Genomic DNA, 19,187 nt, shown 5'->3' with positions numbered 1-19,187 from the left:
ATTTTTCAGTATGCTCTGAAGCATGCAGGTTGTAGGATTCAATCTGGGCCAGTCACCAGAGCTTTGGACTATTCTATGCATAGTATTTATGTGGTGCCTGGTTGTGAGTGGCTTTTTATTTGTTGATTAGCGTGCTGATGGTTGGCTATTAAGTCATTGGCTGTTGTTTCCCTGTGCTGCCAAGTCCTGGGCTCCTAAGTGCCTGATAAGGCAGTAGTAAATCAGCACTCCTGTTGACTGACAAGGGGCCGGTTTCCTAGGCTGCAATCATTTTCATGGCTATCTTTCTAGTTGCTCAGCCAACAATTTTAGCAGATGTATATCCTTGTTCATTGCAATGACCAATGAGTTTGGGTCTCCTCATCTGACCACTCTTATTCCTGCAAACTGTGTTCTTGCAATCTGGTAACCACTTCTTGCCTGTCCTACATAGCCACAGGGGAAATCCATGCTGGGGATCCAGTAGATTAAATTAGAAGTATCTCCCACCTCCAGGCGATCTTTGCAATGCATGACTTGTCTCTGGACAGTGTGAGATACCCAATTGCAGATCTCAAAAACTGTGTTCTACTGCTTCTGAAATGTTTTTGGTGTATGGCAACAAACTAAAAAATGGTGTTAGTGGCCTTGTGATAAACCATGGTTTCTTGGCTTCCATATTCCTGCCTGTTGATAAGTTCATCTAAAAATGGTAATTGCCTAGCCATTTTTTTTCCTCCATTTCAAATTAAATGTCTGGGAAGATCCAGTTCAGTATGATATGAAAGTCTTTCAATGAAACAATGAAATGAACAATGAAATAATCTTTCAGGTTGTTTCCACTACTTGGTCCTTTTCCTCCAAGAAACCTGAAGAAAATAAAACGTAAGGAAGTCTAGCACATTAATTGTTATTAAAATGTCGGCTATGTGCAACAATTTTAATTATAAGGTATTTGTTAATATCCCTACTATATTGAACTATTAGTGTTGTAACAACTATTCAGAAAATGACATTCTTTAAAATATGGAAGAAACATATATATTAGGTGCCTAGTTATTTAATCTAGAATTATTTAAAACTAACAAAAGTTTGCTTCATTCTGGAGGATATATATGCAAGTAGTTTGCTACTTGCTTCTGGCCAAATTTCTCTTAAATGAAAACAAAATTTGGCAGCCATTCATCGATAATAGTTTAATTAAAATTGTGCCCAGGTTTTCTGTTGCTTTTCTGTAATTACTAGTCACTCCATGGAATTAGTGTCAAATGCGCACAGAAAAATCTTTCTCAATACCTAATCTAAAATAATCAAAAGGATAACCAGCCAGGGATGCTAAATTCTTGAGCACCTCTTCAGCCTCTCTGTGAAACAAATTCTAAACCATTTGTGACATCTGCTGAAAAGAAATTGCAATGATTAAATGGGGCTTTCATGCTAAAAGCATATTTATTCTTTTTAGAGGATTTTAGCCATTTTAAGGTATTCGAGACATTTTCTGGTTTAATTCACATATATGAAATACACTTTGAATGGTAAGAGGAATCTCAAAAACTGGCCAGTAACTCAGATTAACAAGATTTTGTCTAAACTTTATATTGTCATAATTTTTTGAAATTGTTCCAAAACGATTTTTGAAATTGTCAGAATTACTTGAGTTCCCATTCCAATTATTTGTTTTACACTTTTGAAGGAGGTTGCCTTCAAGTCAGTATTGACTTCTAGTGACTGCAGTTTTCTTGGTAAGTGTTCCAAAGTTTTCAGTCTTTTAGAAGTTTTCCAAAAACTTCTGAGAGAGAATGGCTTCATGCTTAAATTGGGACTAGAACTCACCATCACTTGGCTTCTAGCCTAATGATTCCACTGAATTATTAGCTCATATTATACTAATACAAATCTTATTTTATTATAAGAACATTGAAAGAAAATAGCAACAAAAATGAGCTTACAACTCCTGAGATCTAACACGTAAGAATGAATAGGGTTAATGAGGGTTAATTAAGTCAAAGACCATTTTGTTGGGATTAACATTACATTATTTCAGAGTCATCATATAGTGGAATTCCATACTATCAAAGACAAGTTCTTATAAGATTTACTTACAGTGGGGAGACATGATAGCAGTGTTCCAATATCTCAGGGGTTGCCACAAAGAAGAGGGAGTCAAACTATTCTCCAAGGCACCTGAGGGTAGAACAAGAAGCAATGGGTGGAAACTAATCAAGGAGAGAAGCAACTTAGAACTGAGGAGATATTTCCTGACAGTTAGAACAATTAATCAGTGGAACCGCTTGCCTCCAGAAGTTGTGAATGCCCCAACACTGGAAGTCTTTAAGAAGATGTTGGAGAGCCATTTGTCTGAAACGGTAGAGGGTTTCCTGCCTAGGCAGGGGGTTGGACTAGAAGACCTCCAAGGTCCCTTCCAACTCTGCTATTGTATTGTATTGATGCTTTTCATTTTATCAGAACAATTCTCTGGTATCTGGGTTAGAAATCGGGGGAGAAGGTTTAAAAATTAAGGTAAGAGATTAAAATCATATTTTGGAGAATTACTATTTTAATTAGAATTTTGCAATACAATAAAAGTATAAACATAAAAAGAAAAATAAGAAAATGAAATAAGAAGGAGGTTATTAGACAGGTAGCTAAACTTTGAGGATACTGGTAAATTGTAACACAGCTCATATTCTCATCTCAGCACAGACTAATTGATCAGAATACAGCAGTGCCTCTTTGTCCCATGAAACATGATGGATTTTTGCCCCTCAGATTTAAACCAGTCAAATTAACTAAGAAGTTTCATGAACTTATTCATTTATTCATAACAAAACTAGGAATATTGTTTGGCCAGTCAAACTTATAACAGTTCTTTGTTCAGGTACTCTTTGTCTATCTTGCAATCTTGTCTTTGAATTTGACTGCCAGTTTGAGCTAGATTCTCTGGGTGTACTCCAGATTAACTTCTAAATTTAGAGCTATTCTGTGACAATGAGGATGGAATTAGTGTATTCTTCTCAATTTTGATCTGATTTCTTATTTGAAAAAAGTCCCGTTTCAAGAGCTCTCAGATAAGCGTTTTGTTTCAAGCATTCTTTTCTGAAGGGCTATAAAATAATCTTTATTTAAAGGCATCTTCTTTTTCAACAGCTTTTTAGTTATGATTCAATTTAAAGGCAGAAAATAATATGAAGAGAGATTAATTTCTCAACAGCAGGTTCTCTCTCTCTCTCTGTCTCTCTCTCTCTCTCCCCTCCCTCCCTCCCTCTCCCTCTCCCCCTCCCGATATCTAAGTGTAAACTCAGGTAATTCTGTGAATAACCTGTCACAGGTTATTCTGAAGAATTCTACAAAATATAATTTGGGAACTAATTATCAAGAAATATGCGTTGTTGTGCTGCCTTACTTCCACACACTACAGTAAATGGATTTTATTCAACACACACATATCCCTGCTGTTCCAAAACAGCTCATAAAATATACATTTCCAGCTTCTGTTTCGTGTAACAAAGTTTGGAATTTTGTTACACAAAACAGAAACACAGAATAAGGAACTAGACAAATTGTTTTAGCAACGCCAATCTCTTAGGGCAGGATTAAACAGGCATTGCTGGTGCGGCCCTTCACAGAGGACAAAGTTGGCTCCTTGTGAGTATTTTGGCCAACTGCCTCCTCTCTGCCTTGCACGTCCTTGGATGGGAAAGAGGCATTGGTTCCACCTCCTCATACTCGCTGGCCACTGGCAGCTGCTCATGTTCCTTGCCCAGAGTTTCTAAGCTAACCTGTTGCAGCTGCGACTTCCTTGGCTCAGGTTCAGCCTGTTGTCTGTCCAATCAACTCAGCTGTGGCTGCTCTGTTGGGCTAAGCTAAAGCCCTCCATTCCCTGATCCAAGACCCCATGCCACTCTGTGCTTGCTTCCCCTGAGGTGCCAGGATACGGCTCGTCCTCCTCTGAATTCACATCTGGAGAGGGGTCCAGAGGCAGATCCATGACAGTTGTTAGCCTCTACTCCTGAACACACACATAATACAATATATACAAAAATAAACTTCCAATTGCCAAGATTTACAACAAGACTAGAATTAAGTCAAATGTGCAGTTTTTAGAATGAGGTAGAATAATGTTGGGTTAAATATATGTAATTTTTTTTATTGGAGCACAAGACTTAGAGAATCATTTCCTAGTCCTTTTTCCTAAAGTTATTTCAATACACACAGTATAGATACATCTCTTACTGCATTTGTTCAAGTTATTTGAAATAGTTCTGGGTTGTTCGCTCTAACCAAAGTTAAATTTCAGCGTGAGAAATTTGTTTTTTATGATGTAGACTTTAGTTATTTGTATATTTGTTGCCAATCACTGAATTTCAGCCAGAACAACACTGACTGAAATTAAATTCAAAGTGTGCTAATGTCTTGCTTTTTCTTTTATCAGGTGCAAGTGTAATCTTCATGCCACTGGCTGCAAAGTTGAAAATAAAAAATTATTATGCGAGTGTGAACACAATACCACAGGCCCAGATTGTGGGAAATGTAAGAAGAATTATCAGGGACGTCCTTGGAGTCCAGGTTCCTATCTGCCCATTCCTAAGGGCACTGCAAATATCTGTGAGTATTGTGCACAACATTGCAACTGTAAAATTTTGGGGCTTTGGGTTAAAAAAAATCCTAGCAAAATTCAGAACCAAACTTAAAACATGTCTGAGATTCTATAGCTTATTGGAAAATTAAAATCTTTATGGTTTGCCCAGTGTTATGCATCTTTACTTATTTGGAATAAGTGCACTGGGCTATGTTCTTGGATAATGGTGCAAAAGAAATTGTCTGTTCAAATCAATCAATAAGGAAATTGTGACATATCTCTTCTGTTCTATCAAATTTGCAATGTACACAGACACACACACACACACACACACACACACATGTTCATACACCACAAACAAATACAGAGTTTAAATATAAGATATAGATTTTTCCTTATGAACATAGAACTGAGATAGTATTAAATGTCCAAAAATCTAATGAACTGAATTTTAAGTTGAATTTCTTCAGTCTTTGTCTAATTACTACTCAACATTGGCTCATACATGGTTGTCAAATTCTGATCTTTAAATAAAAGTGCAGAAATGGTTCAGTTTGATACTCAATACTTTGTTATGAGGTCAACGATCCAACCATTTTCTGTGATTTTGAAAGTGTGTAAGCCAATTATGCAAATGTTATGGCAGCTTCCCAATCTGACTAACAATTGTATTGCAAATGTCTCGTCATGTGGCTGTACTGTTCTTTACCAAATAATGTGTTACTGATTTTCACATGAATTTTATTTATAATGCATTAAATTGCTTGACTGAAGACTGATTGACTACACCTCTTTTTATGAGGTTAGATAGCCTGCATAGGTTACAAATTGTTTATTTTAAAAAAATGTTTTTAGATTAACTGTTATTATTCAAAGGTGAATGAGTCATGCATGAACCCAGCAGTTTTGTTAGTCTTAAGACTTTTTGTTGAATTGTGGCCAGCTTAAGATGTGTGTGAATTTCAGGCATTGTTTGTCATAGAAATGTGCTTTATTTTAATCTATGTGTCCATTGGTTCTTAAAAATCATGGTGTAATGTTCCTTATAATGGATCTGATGTCTTCTAAACGTCTTTATATTCATGTAATTACTATACACGATACACTTTGGTCCTCCTGCTTCCAAATATCAATCATTCTTGTAGGATTATTCAGTTTATGCAGTGCTGGGATTCAAATAATTTAACAAATGGTTCTCTGCCCTAATGACGAGCTGGGTAGGCGTGGCTCAGTGGTCATGTGACTGGGTGGGCGTGGCCAAGTCAACATCACTCACGTCAATGGGTGCTTCGCCTTAGCTGTTACAATGTAATAAGGGATAACTGGAGAGGCAGTTTCTGTAAGCAGGGCAATAAAGATTAGGCTAGAAACATCAGAATGTTTCCTTCCTGCCTTCCTTACAGGATTAGCCCTGTAATGTGGAAAAACCAAAATGAGATTTCTTCCAACAACCGGTTCTCCGAACTGCTTAGAAAGTTAATAACCAGTTCTCCCAAATAGGTGTGAACTGGCTGAATCCCACCACTACGTTTATGGGTATATTCAAAATTTTATTCTGAGGACCTAATAATTTTGATGAGAGGGATAAGAGATGGAGTACAATTATCTAAATCAGTGGGACTTAGTACACTTTTGACTCTAACACTACCTATACATTTCTCTCTGTGTGTTTAATAGGAATATTGAGAGTATAGATTGCAGACAAAATTGAGGGGAAAAGGCATTAAAGTACAATATCTGTCAACATCTTTGAATCCCTGGTAATTCCCTGAAGGCTCCGGATGGTGTGAAATGTACCTATGGGGAACCTGGAAGTTCGGGAATGGTGACTTCTTGTTTGTCCGTAGGGCCATTTTTTGCCCTCTGGAGCCTTCAGGGGCCTTCAGAAGGCTTCCCTGATGGCTTCAGAGGGCAAAAACCACATCTACAAGCAAACAGGAAGTGACTTCTGGATTCCCCATAGGGCCAGGTTTTGTCCCTGGAGCCTTCAGGGAAGCCTCCTGAAGGCCCTGGAAGGTGAAAACTGGCCCTACGGCAAAACTGGAAGTCCGTTTCTGAACTTCCGGTTTGCCCATAGGGCCAGTTTTTTGCACTCCAGAGGTTTCAAGGAAGCCTCCGGAGGGCAAAAAATGACCTCAAAAGAAGGCCCAAGTCAGCTGGCCAGCGCGGTCATGCGCACTGGCCATCTGACAGGGCAACACGTTGCGTGCCCTGACAAATGGCTCCGTGTGCCACCTGTGGCACGCATGCCATAGGTTCGCCTTCATGGGTCTAGAGTCATCCTCTGTAAGCTGGGCAACCATATAAATGTCTTGAATAAATAAATAAAATTTAAATATGTAAATTATGTATGTATTTATTTGTTATATATAGCTACCCATCTCACATATGTAACTTTAAGTAGCTTGCAATGAAATAAATAACATACCTACAATATAAAAATAAAACACATGGCAGCCAGGCATCATCCAACCAATTATCCACACAAGGAGATAAACTCTATACCATGTCCAGGGCCCTAGGCAAAGGCTGTAAACTAAGTTTTCAAGGCCTTATGGAGAGCCTGCAAAATCACGACCAATCTAATCCCCAGGATTAGATCTAATCTAATCTAATCTTCCAAAGAACAGGTGGTGCCATAGCAGAAAAAGCTCTCTTTCTAAGCCCTACCAGTCAACACTCCTTCACTGACTGCAAGCACAACATGATCTCCTGCTGAATTGGATAGGATGGATAGAGATAAATGGCATTTCATAAATATTTAATAACTCTGATTTGTGTACAGTTAAAATACACACATTGACAGTAATTATTCAGTTAATAATTACTTTGGAGGAAATGGATGGTTCTGTGATTTACATAGAGCTGAGGGTGGGACTCTTGCTAAATAATTCTGTAAACACTAAAAGTTTGCTAACATGGTCTATGGTCTCATAGCCCATCTGTATGAATTCACAGATGTCCACTCAGCTGCAATGACAGGAAGGACTAATTCTTAGTAAGCTTCAGGTTTATGACAAAAACAGCCATATGTTATATTCGGAACGTTATCTCACACTTCAAAGCAACAGCTGTGAGGAATCAAGCCTCACAAATGAATATTTCAGGAAAGGGAACCTTATCTAGCTTAATGTAAAATCATAGTCTAAGTAACAAACCATGATGAGAGCATGAAATTATAAAATTTCTAGCAAGCAAGATGAGAAAAAGTGAACCTTCAAAAAGAATGAGAACATATTTTATAAAGCATTAACTTCTACTGGAAAGGACACTTTAGACCACTGAATTAAAACTTAGAAGCTGTGTTCAAGCTACTCTCTTAAACATTTTGAAAAATTATGGGATTGTTTGTTCTCATAGAATTCTGAACTTCTCACGTTGAGTGAGTTATGGTGTAGAAAATTCAATTTATCTCCACTAATATCTGTGATACCTCCCAATTATTCATTTTAGTGAGGGGAATGTCTCTTTTGTTTTATTTTTTAGAGGTTCCACCCATCTTATCAAACCCAATTTATACATTACAAAAGTAACATCCATCTGTCCACCCCCAAAAGCAGATAACTGATTGGATTTTTCCTAAAGGAGACAGCAGGATTTCACAGGTTAGGAAGTTTGCATATGCTATCAAAATTTGATCGGAGTTAACATTCGAAATGAAATTTGAACAGAATTTCGGAATAGCAGCTTTATCTATATAGACAAGGATCCTTAGGCATTATGATGATAAGAGATAGAAACAGGGAGATCCAATTTATTTTCTATATCTTTGGCTGCAGTTAACTTAAATGGGTAAATGGTCAAACCTTGCTGAAAGTCATGTCCTTGTTCTCTTGTTCTGCTATTATTCTTAATCATTAATTAATCATTAATTTTAACCAATTTTCTTGTATCAACCAATTTTGTTGTATTTATTTACAGTGACAATAAAGATTATACTTATAATATTGAAGGAATTCACACAGTTTGTAGCTTCCATTACCATATATGTTTCAGAAAAGAAATTAACCCAATTTAACTAATTACCTCAATTGGAATTTGTTGTATTCTACATCTGCATCCAACATAATACATGGACAATGCTTTATTGGGTATCTATTGTAGCCTTTGAGCAATATCCTACTGTATATCTATTACCAGTGGTGGCATTCAAATAATTTAACAAAAGGTTCTCTGCCCTAATGACCAGCTGGATAGGCGTGGCTCAGTGGGCATGTGACTGGGTGGGTATGGCCAACTCAATGTCACTCACATCGATAGGCGCTTCGCCTTAGCTGTTACAATGCAATAAGGGTTAACCGGAGAGACAGTTTCTGTAAGCAGGGCAATAAAGATTAGGCTAGAAACAACACCAGAGTGTTTCCTTCCTGCCTTCCTTACAGGATTAGTCCTGTAAAGTGGAAAAAAACAAAATGAGATTTCTTCCAACAACCAGTTCTCCCGAATAGGTGCGAACTGGCTGAATCCCACCACTGCCTATTACTGAGTTACAGGACTACAAGAAAAAATTGGAGGGGTCCACAGCTAAATTATAGGTTATGGGGTGCATGAAAAATCCATAGTGATTGTAAATTTGCTCTTAAAGCACACTGAACATAATACTTAGATTGAAGCATAGGATTAGCTGTGCTTTTATTATTCTGTTCTGGTATTTAATGAACATTCTTTTGTCTTTGCAGATGGAATGATGAACCAATTGATCTTACATATTCAGACTGTCTTTCATAAATGTTATTCTCTGTGGCCTTGCAGGATTTAATTGGTTCCTTTTCTCTTTAGACTGGGCAAGAAACTACTGTACTCTAGTCCCATTCTTATGAGAAAATGCCACCTTGTCCTAAGAATGTATACAACGCACCAGGCATAATTCACTTTTGAACTATTTAGCTACTTCATAAAATTACTGCTAAATGTGTTACTCTTGTTCTCTTTTGTAACTTCTTAACAAAGATCCTTGAAGCCTCATTCACGCATTAGTATTCATTGGATACACAATGAGAGTGTGTAGTCCTCCTCCACTTGAGTCATGATGGCAATACCTTAATAAGGCAAAATATCTATGCACACAAGTGAATCTTTTTTTAAAAAGAGCCTACATGTGCACAAGTGTACATAGTATACATCTGCATATACCTCTGTATATAGTACTAATATCTGTATATATGATTGTGTAAAGTACAGGTGTATAGTGTATAGGTTTCACACAAGCCAGAGATTATTTAAAACGCTTGGCTTTGGCTAATTCTGTCCTTTATCAATAAGCATTGATACTTCTTCTTCATCTTGATATCAGTGCAGCCATGTAAAAACTCTACTGTAGTAGTGTCAACATGTTTCCATTCCTAATCAATCTTCTTCTTCTTCTTCTTTTTTCCAGGTATGCCCAGTATTTCCAGCATTGGTAGTAAGTAATAAAGAGCAGATGTAGGCCAGCTTGGCTTGTTGTCCAGACTCTGAAAATCTATTTTTCCAACATCTATTTCTGTTTTCTTTAATGCCTGTTTTGTGATAGCCAGAAAAATAGTATTATCTCCTTCCTTCAACATCTGCACATCATAAATATTTATGTTGAGAGGGACAAAAGCTTTATATGTCTCCTAGCACTGCATCTTGCAGCAAATGGATATTCCATGATTACCAAACAAAAGTGATGCAAAGCTAAAAGATACCAATCAAACTCAGCTAATATTTTTAAAAATAGGTATACAGAGTACCCTCTAATATGTGTGTGTGTGTTTTGTATTTGTGCTGATAAATAAATAAAGGGAGACTAGTATAGATCTATTTCAAGCTATTTAGCTCTTATCAGTTAGCCATACCCTTACTGGGATTTGAACCTGATGAGAGCTAAATAGCTTGAAATAGATCTATACTAGTCTCCCTTTATTTATTTATCAGCACAAATACAACACAAACATAGCAAAGGCAACATTAAAAATAAAAATATGGTTTTCTGCCTGGATGGTCTTCTGTAATGAGCCGAAGGACAGATAGGGGGAGTAGTGAGCTCCCTCCCATATTTGGGCATACCAGGGGTTGTAGCACAAATACATACATACGTACGTATGTACGTACGTACGTACGTACGTATGTATGTATGTATTCCAACAACTACAGAAAATAAGCTAGCTGCTTAAGATGGCTAAAACAGAACAGGGAGTTATAGGAACTTATAGGAAGTTACTGTATATTTAAATGATTTCTGTTTTATAATTTTTAAAATCATGATGCTTTAGTGCTAAAACTTCTAATGTAATAATTTATATATAATTTAATAATGCACATTTTCCTATAAATATTTAAGCCATTTAATTTGAATCATTTTTACCACCGTGGATTGCGACCAAAGAGTAGTCTCTTGTGTCAATGCAAACTGAGATTTTGGCATCTTTGCTGTTAATCTCACAAAATACTTACAAAGATTCTTATTTTTAATTTTATTTTTAAATGTGGAAATAAAGATTTATATTGTAATTTTAGGAATGCCATTTTAGTAAATTAAGGTCATTTCAGTTAATTTTAATAATATCCTTGGTTTTTTTTTATAAAATATTTAAATATAGTCTGTATTGTAAATATTTTTAATACTATATTTGACTAAGCCAAAAGTTGTTATTCCTAAATCAAGTAATAAAATAACCTTATAGTATTCTTAAGTTGCTAAAAGAAACTGGAGTCCACAGTAATTTGTTTGTCAAATATGCATTGTGACAATTTAAAATGCACCCTTAGATACTTTTGACTTCATAGCACAAGTAGAAAAGGGATGGAGTATGTGTTATTATATCCAGTTCATCATTTTCTTCCCTTGGACAACCATTCTTACAGATGATTGTGAAAAAATAACACGTAAAACTACTAGCAAAGTAAAGCATGTCCATCTTCTAATAATATTGTCATGTTCTACCAAATTTCCCATACATAAAACAATGTTTTAGTTATTCCTACCTGTTGTTTGATAACGCTTCCAATTTTTGCCCAAATATATTTAATTTTTATTTATTGTCAATGTTCTACTTTATCACCATCATTAATAAAAAGAGCCATGATGCCCCCAGTGGTTAGAATGCAGTACTGCAGGCTACTTCTGCTGATCACTGGCTGCCAGAAGTTTGGAAGTTTAGGTTTCACTGGCGCAAGGTTGACTCAGCCTTCCATCCTTCCAAGGAGGGTAAAATGAGGACCCAGATTGTTGGGGGCAATATGCTGACTCTGTAAAACCGCTTAGAGAGGGCTGTAAAAGCACTGTGAAGCAGTATATAAATCTAAGCCCTATTGCTATTGCTAATATAATGTACAAGTAGCAAAACGTCCTCTGTAATTAATAAAAATATAAAGAAAACTGTACCAGTTCAGGTTGAATTCATTGTAATGTCATTATTTTCTGTAACATTGCCCAAATAGCAAATTTTTGGTTTTTCAATTTGGAATATTGTGTGTTCATTATTTGATTAATGGATGAGAAATTATATATACTGTATGTATATATATATATATATATATATATATATATATATATATATATATATATATACACACACACACACACACACACACACATACACACACACATACACATACACATACGTATATACACACACACATACGTACATACACACACATACATATATACACACACATATATACAAATATATATACATACACATACATACACACACAAATAAATACACACATATATAAATATACATATATATATACACTTATATACACACATATATACATACACACACACACATATACATATATATATATACATACACATACATACACAGACACACACATATATACACACATATATACACATATATACACATATATATACATACACATACATATATATATCTATACACATACATATATATATCTATACACATACATATATATATCTATACACACACATATATATATATACGCACACATACACACACACACACACATATATATATATACACACACATATATACACACACATATATATATACATACACATACATACATACATACATACATACATACACACACACACATATATATACACACATATATACATATACACATATACACATACATACATACATACATACATACATACATACATACATACTAATCATCCTATATAAAGAATCTAAATATCTACTCAAATTTAGATAGGAACGGGAAGAAATTGAATATGAAATATACTGAACTTGTAAGGGGAAAATGCATTAAAACTGAATCTTACTAAATAAGATTTATTTATCCACCCAATAAATATTCTGAACCTAAATGTATCTGAAATATCCTAGTCAGCATAGCTGAACTTTGCCTGGAATGCCACCTTGAATGCATTGTGTACAAAAAGGATAAATGAATAACTAAATAAGAGCATTCTACATATATTGCTTTTCATCCCTCTGACTGACGTTATTTTTTGCTCACGTTTGGATTATTTACTTCTGGGAATAAATTAGCCACATTGTTTGATCTGGAAGGGTGGGGAAAATAGAAGAGAACTAAAGAAAGTCAGAAGGAAAATACTATTGTTCCTATATAAATAGACAAACAAAATTGTCTTAAGTAACAGAAATGGATATATGGTAAAATAGTTCTTGTGCATTTGACTGTTGTTACTGTCTTGCATGTATTTATGTAGTTGTAATGTCACCTTACACTCTCATGGAGCTTTTTTCACTGCATTTGCCATCTCTGAGCATCAGCAGGTTATGGCCTTAACAGAGAAGCTTAACAGCTTTAATCAGAGATGATCTGGAAGGATGCACTTTTGCCTTCTTTTAATTTTGGATGCTTTATACAAAAGAATGATCAGTATCTTTTGCTTTTGTTGAAGGATTTTTAAAGGGATTTTGAAGAGTATCTTCAAAAAGTCAACATCTTTTATGCATTAAAAGTAACTCTAGTTCATGTTTTAGAGTTACTGAAATATGGTTCAATACTCTCACAATTCACTCTATGGAAGAAAACAAAATTCCTTGCCACATTCTGATCTACTGTATTTCACAGTAATGAACACAGCCTTCTAAATAGATAGATGATAGACAGGCAGGCAGGCAGGCAGGTAGGCAGGCAGGCAGGCAGGCAGGCAGGCAGGGATGGGCCGGCGGGCAAACAGACAGACAGACAGACAGACGATGATAGATAGATAGATAGATAGATAGATAGATAGATAGATAGATGATAGATAGATAGATAGATAGATAGAGTGATAGATAGACAGATAGATAGATAGATAGATAGATAGATAGATAGATAGATAGATAGATAGATAGATAGATAGATAGATAGATGATAGATGTGGGTGGATAGCAGACAGACAGACATCAACTTATTTACATGATTTCAAGAAGCTTTTTTTTACCTATGCATAAACAGGATATGTGATCATGTTATACAGATTTTCATATTGTAGAGAAAAATGTTCTCAATATTGCCTGCTTTGGAGTACAGATCTCTTTATTTTGACTGTATCAGTTCGGTAGAGAAAGGAGAAAAAATGAAGATAAACAATTAAGAAAGAATTTTTTTAAATAGAAGCCTATGTTAAATTACTGAGATTCCAGTGATCAGAAAGAGGCTATCAAGGATGAATAATAAACACACACACACAAAAATGTGTATGTGTATGCATATATAATTTTACACACACGTGCATATACATATATATACATATATGCATGTGTGTGAAATTGCAGAAAATACAGAACTATAGAGATGCATATACTGTATGTGCACGTATCTGTATTTTCTCTCATCTCGGTGAAATTTGCAATTACATAGTATGTGAGGTTGCATGGTTAAAAATCTTGGATTAAAGTAGTAGATCATTCCTGTTTATGCACAGAATGGTCACTTTGACATCCTTTCTGATCATCTCCAGGATAATTACAACAGAGTTTTCCCCATTAAGGTTGTTTGTACCTTCAAGTGTCTTTCAGTTGAGTAATATGTACTTGGTAATTTCCTACATACTTGATTCCTATGCTGACCTTTTCAACACTTTTCAGCTCAGGCTGGGGAAGAACAAAAATTAAACAAAACTGGTGAGATGGTTAGCAATTAATGAGTCCCAAAACCAATTTTAGAACACTATTTTAGAACACTTTTTAAAATAAGTTTATTTCAACATAACACACAATACAACCAATACAATGATCATAGTATAGGCAAATATGTCAAAAATATTTTTCAGATTGAATATATGAAAATAAATCTTGCTCTTTTGTGCTTTCCTTAGACAAGTGTTAGGTAAAACTAACAATTTCAGAGGTTCAGGCTATCCTTCCTGTTACAAGAGACGTACAACTGTTCACCGGGCTACTGCAAATTGTTAAGTAGATTGTCATATTTTTAGTTTGTCTGAATATAAGAATTCTTTTTATCTAGACCAGGGTTAGAGTGTCACATTGTCGTCACATGACATATCGTGACTTTTTCTTCTTCACTTAAACTGGGTGGGGTGTGGCCAGCGCATGACGCATCCAGGCTACGGACCGTGAGTTTAACACCCCTGATCGAGACCGTAGTACCAGGAAAAGCAATATTTTAAGTGTCTTTTCCCATACTGCATAAAATATATGAGTGTATTAATGTTAGAGAACATTCAAATACAGTATATAACCCGCTCTATCTCAAATAGCAAAAGTGCTAAAGTACAAGTTCTGTTTTCATCATGTACCAACCCATTACACTTTCTTTGCAATAGGCTTATTAGTCTTAAAATCTTTATTTTATAAAGGGTGGCAAACAAAATCTTCCCTAACAGCTTGCAATGCACTCTGCCTTTCTTTCTTGTCCTCTGCCTTCCATCTCTATGTTGTCACTGCCTGTCACATCTGCATAGCTAAGGTTGTTATGTACCAGGTAGGTAAACTGTCACTCAACAAAGCTGGTTCCTAATCCGAATTTCTCTTCCTCTAGCCCAGATGAAAATAGTCTAGTTTGGAAGCCCTGCTCTAAATGAACTGATTCTTAACTAAATACTGCATCTAATCTTCCTTAAGCATACCATAATGTCACTAATTATGCTAAACAGGTAGTTAAAGAGAGCACAGATCGATAGAACATAAGATTGACATGACACACAAATAGTTTCACTGGGATGATTGCCACCTCTAAACCCTATTAGTAATAAAAGTGTTGTAATGTAGGGGAAAAATGAGGCATTAAAATACAAAACCAAAGTATGAAGCTATTACATTGTATTTATGTAGCTGTTTTGCTTTTAATTATTCAGTTCAGGTTGTAATTGTGCCTGATGCTTCCTCCCACTACTAAGGTACACCTGAATGGGTTTTTTTAATGAGTATATAATATATGGGAAATATTGGAGAGTTGGTTTATATAGCACAGACTGCGAGATAAAAAAGAGTATGGCAGAAATTCTTCAGACCAGAAATTTTTCAGCTCTGGTCAACAACTAAAAAGCTAGATGTGGCAAGGGAATTGAAATCTATTTTTTTGCCATTCTAATTAAACAAGATAGCAGAAGATGCAGTAGTGTTTAAGAGTACAAGGATGGCGTGGCAAGTAAAAAGACAGATTTTATATGCCATTTATAATGGAGAGTTGCCAATTTATTTTTAATATAACTGAATGCTCAAGTTCAGTGGAACATAGAAAACAAGTGGACAGAATTTTAAAAAAAAGACAAAAAGAGAATAGAGGTTCAGGATAGATTAGGGTGACCTTACTAACCTTTTGCTCATATATGTGGTTCCTACAAACTTAGTAAACCCTATCTATACATCCTTCATGCCATATTTAATTTAACTCTTATAAGCAGTATTATCTTCAAAAATAGGCTATTGTTTTTTCTATAAGACTAAGTTTTTCATTCTATAGCAAATATTTTTATAACACTAGATTCAGTATAAAAAGGCTTGACATTTGCATTTAATTATATACATTTTTATAATTATGCTAACCAAATACAAACTGAAACAGTGTTTCCATGGTTAATTCTCCCAGTTTATGATACCATTTCCTGATTTCTGTATCACAAAAAAACAAATATCCTTTTGTTGCATGACTGATTAGCAATTGCCAATCGTTATATCTCCTACTTAATATATCTAGGCTGCAAAACTCTGAGTGGCAGGTAGATAGCTACAGAGGCACAGGAAAAGTCTTTGCTGCCATCTAGTGGTTGTGTGGATTACTGTAGCTCAGCTATAACAACCTTATTCACAGTGAATCCCTACTATTTAAATGCAAGATAAAGAATAAAAAGCAGACAATTCTACAGAGCAATACATATACAGCAAATGGGTTTATGAGAAATTATCCTATCATAGTCACTAAGAAGTTGTACATTACTGAAATTCTGACTATTAATAAAAATTAGAAAATATGATAAAGTAAGAAATAATTGAATGAATGTGATGAACAGCAATTATTGTAACAAACTGTTGGTATCAGGATGGGGTGGTTGGTATTTGTAACCATTTGGAGAACTTAAGAAAATACATATTCCACAGAAAATGCAACTTGGCTCACCTATTTTTTTTCTGCTTAAATCCAAAGAGGGATAATTAATCGTGGCTGATGTATGATGAGAAGCCACATTTATCTTATTTAGGGCATATTTACAGTTATTATTGTACTGACATGCCAGAAGTTTTACAAGGCCACAGCAAAAGAGCCTCTTCTGCATCCCATTTAACCATAATGGTCTTCCCCTTGATCAAAATACACACTCAAAGTTGCCCACGTTTTTGGTATCTGGACATTATCTAGTATTAACATTACTTCAAAGCAATTCAAAACTGGGAACAGTTTCACAACACATTCATAATACAAGGCTTCAGCTGTTTCCTTATTGCCTTAGAGGAAACACATCACGAAAAAAAGGGATATGACAAAAATCATATTTCACATTTATTTATTAATAAATCTATAGTGTATGGCACCCATCTCACCTAGAGGTAACTCTAGATGGCTTACAACCAGATAAAAGGATATGATTTCCACGTTGGGGTACTGCTGTTTTCTTATTTTCCTGAAGGTTAAGGACAGATGGGAAATAGTTTCTGTTTTTTTAAAAATCTAAACCTGGGTTAGGCAGCCATTCAGACAAAGAGTGCTTTCTAATGGGATTGTGCAACATCAAGGGGTCTGTTCAAAGACAGAAAGGGCAATCAGCAAAGAGAAGGCCGAAGCAATTTCTGGAGGAAGCAAGATGTTACCAATAGTGCTAATTATATTTGATTTTACAAATCAAATTATATTGGTGTAATTTTATTTTAAAATTGGACACCAGTGAAATAAGCTTTAGGCTCTTATAGTAAAACATTAAAAAAAGACTATTCTTTTTGTTTCATTCTAAAGACGTCCCAGTAACTTAAATAATATTCAAATGATTCCCTTGAGGGTGTTGTTCCCTCTGAAATAAGGGTTGACATATGTTGTTGTTATGCTTTCAGAGACAGATTTGTTAGAAATCAGCAGCTGAGCTTTTGCACAACCTGGACATACACATTAACTTCTCGTAATGTCTGGGAAATTGTTGTGTTAAGTAGAGGAATTACTTCAATTGCCGAATGATCCTAACTTATAGTTCAGACCCATTTTTGATGCTATTCAGACCTCTGTCAGGATGTTTTTCCCTCTTGCAAATTGTTCTTCAGCATATGCCACAGAGTCCAGGTTTTCTTGGACTGTGTCATTTCAAATTACACATAGGACGATCAGATCTGAATGCCACTGCCAACGCTACATAAGTAGATAGCACTTCAGGGAAAATACTTGGCAAGACTGAACGCAAATGTGTGTGTGTGCGCACTCGCGCTCATGTTATAGCCAATCCTGCTCTTCTTACTGATTTTGCTACCCCATAATAATAGAAGATGGCTGTTCTGCTACCAATGTTGAAATAGGTACCCAAATAAAAGTTGTTGATCAATGCATCTCTAAATCAAAGTATTTATTTACATAATTGCAATGGCTTAATTCTGCATTTTAGATCAGGATGTTAAATATCCCAGTTCTTTAAGATGCTTAGGATACTGGAGATTTTTTGGGAGGGGGGGACACTGTAATCTTTATGTAGGGTGTTATAGCTTCAGGGATGTTGAAACCCCAAGCAGAATCCGCCCCTACCATTTCCTTTTGAAAATATGTTTTTATTGCTAAAACATAGCAGTGTTTCTATTACTAAAACACAGAGATGTTTCTTATTTACAATAAGCTGCTTTATCCCATGCCTGTAAATTACCTTAATCAGAACACTGTTCAGTTTCCCTCATTGGTCCAGCATTTATTTCTATACTATTTTACTATTCTTTCTTTCTTTGCTTTTCTTATGTTATAACTCTAAGTTAAAGTTTCTATATTCTGTCCTTATCCATCTATTTTCTAACTATAGCTCTCTTATTAGTCTTTCTTAGACTTTATTGACTTAAAATCTACAGTCCCAGTACATAAGCCTCTTTCCATTTTTCAACTCAATCTTGGGCCCAGACACCACTAGCACCTTCTGCCCTGCTTGTTTTTGTGGCTGAATATGATCTCTGCTGTCAACTGGCCTTGACCGTTGTGGTTTTGGGGCTGCTGCTTGTGTTGCTTGATGTTATTATTGGGCAGTGTCTTCTTGGCCCTAATGAGACTTGTTCTA

At 35.4% G+C, this 19,187-nt stretch overlaps 1 protein-coding gene across 6 annotated transcripts in view; it reads left to right on the top strand.

The window, feature by feature from the left end:
- The window catches only part of NTNG1 (netrin G1), a 292,209-nt gene that overhangs the window by 189,464 nt on the left and 83,558 nt on the right, over positions 1 to 19,187 (top strand). For all 6 annotated transcript variants that reach the window (XM_081949289.1, XM_081949291.1, XM_081949292.1 and 3 more), the window contains exons 4-5: positions 4,412 to 4,584; positions 9,936 to 9,962. In XM_081949289.1, the coding sequence (XP_081805415.1) occupies positions 4,412 to 4,584; positions 9,936 to 9,962 (200 nt within the window). The remainder of the gene's footprint in view (positions 1 to 4,411; positions 4,585 to 9,935; positions 9,963 to 19,187) is intronic.

The sequence above is a fragment of the Natrix helvetica genome (assembly GCF_964273705.1).
Source record: "Natrix helvetica genome assembly, chromosome: 3".
NCBI classification, from domain to species: domain Eukaryota; kingdom Metazoa; phylum Chordata; class Lepidosauria; order Squamata; family Natricidae; genus Natrix; species Natrix helvetica.
The sequence above is the reverse complement of the archived record's forward strand: the minus strand, read 5'-3'. Positions and strand labels throughout refer to the sequence as shown.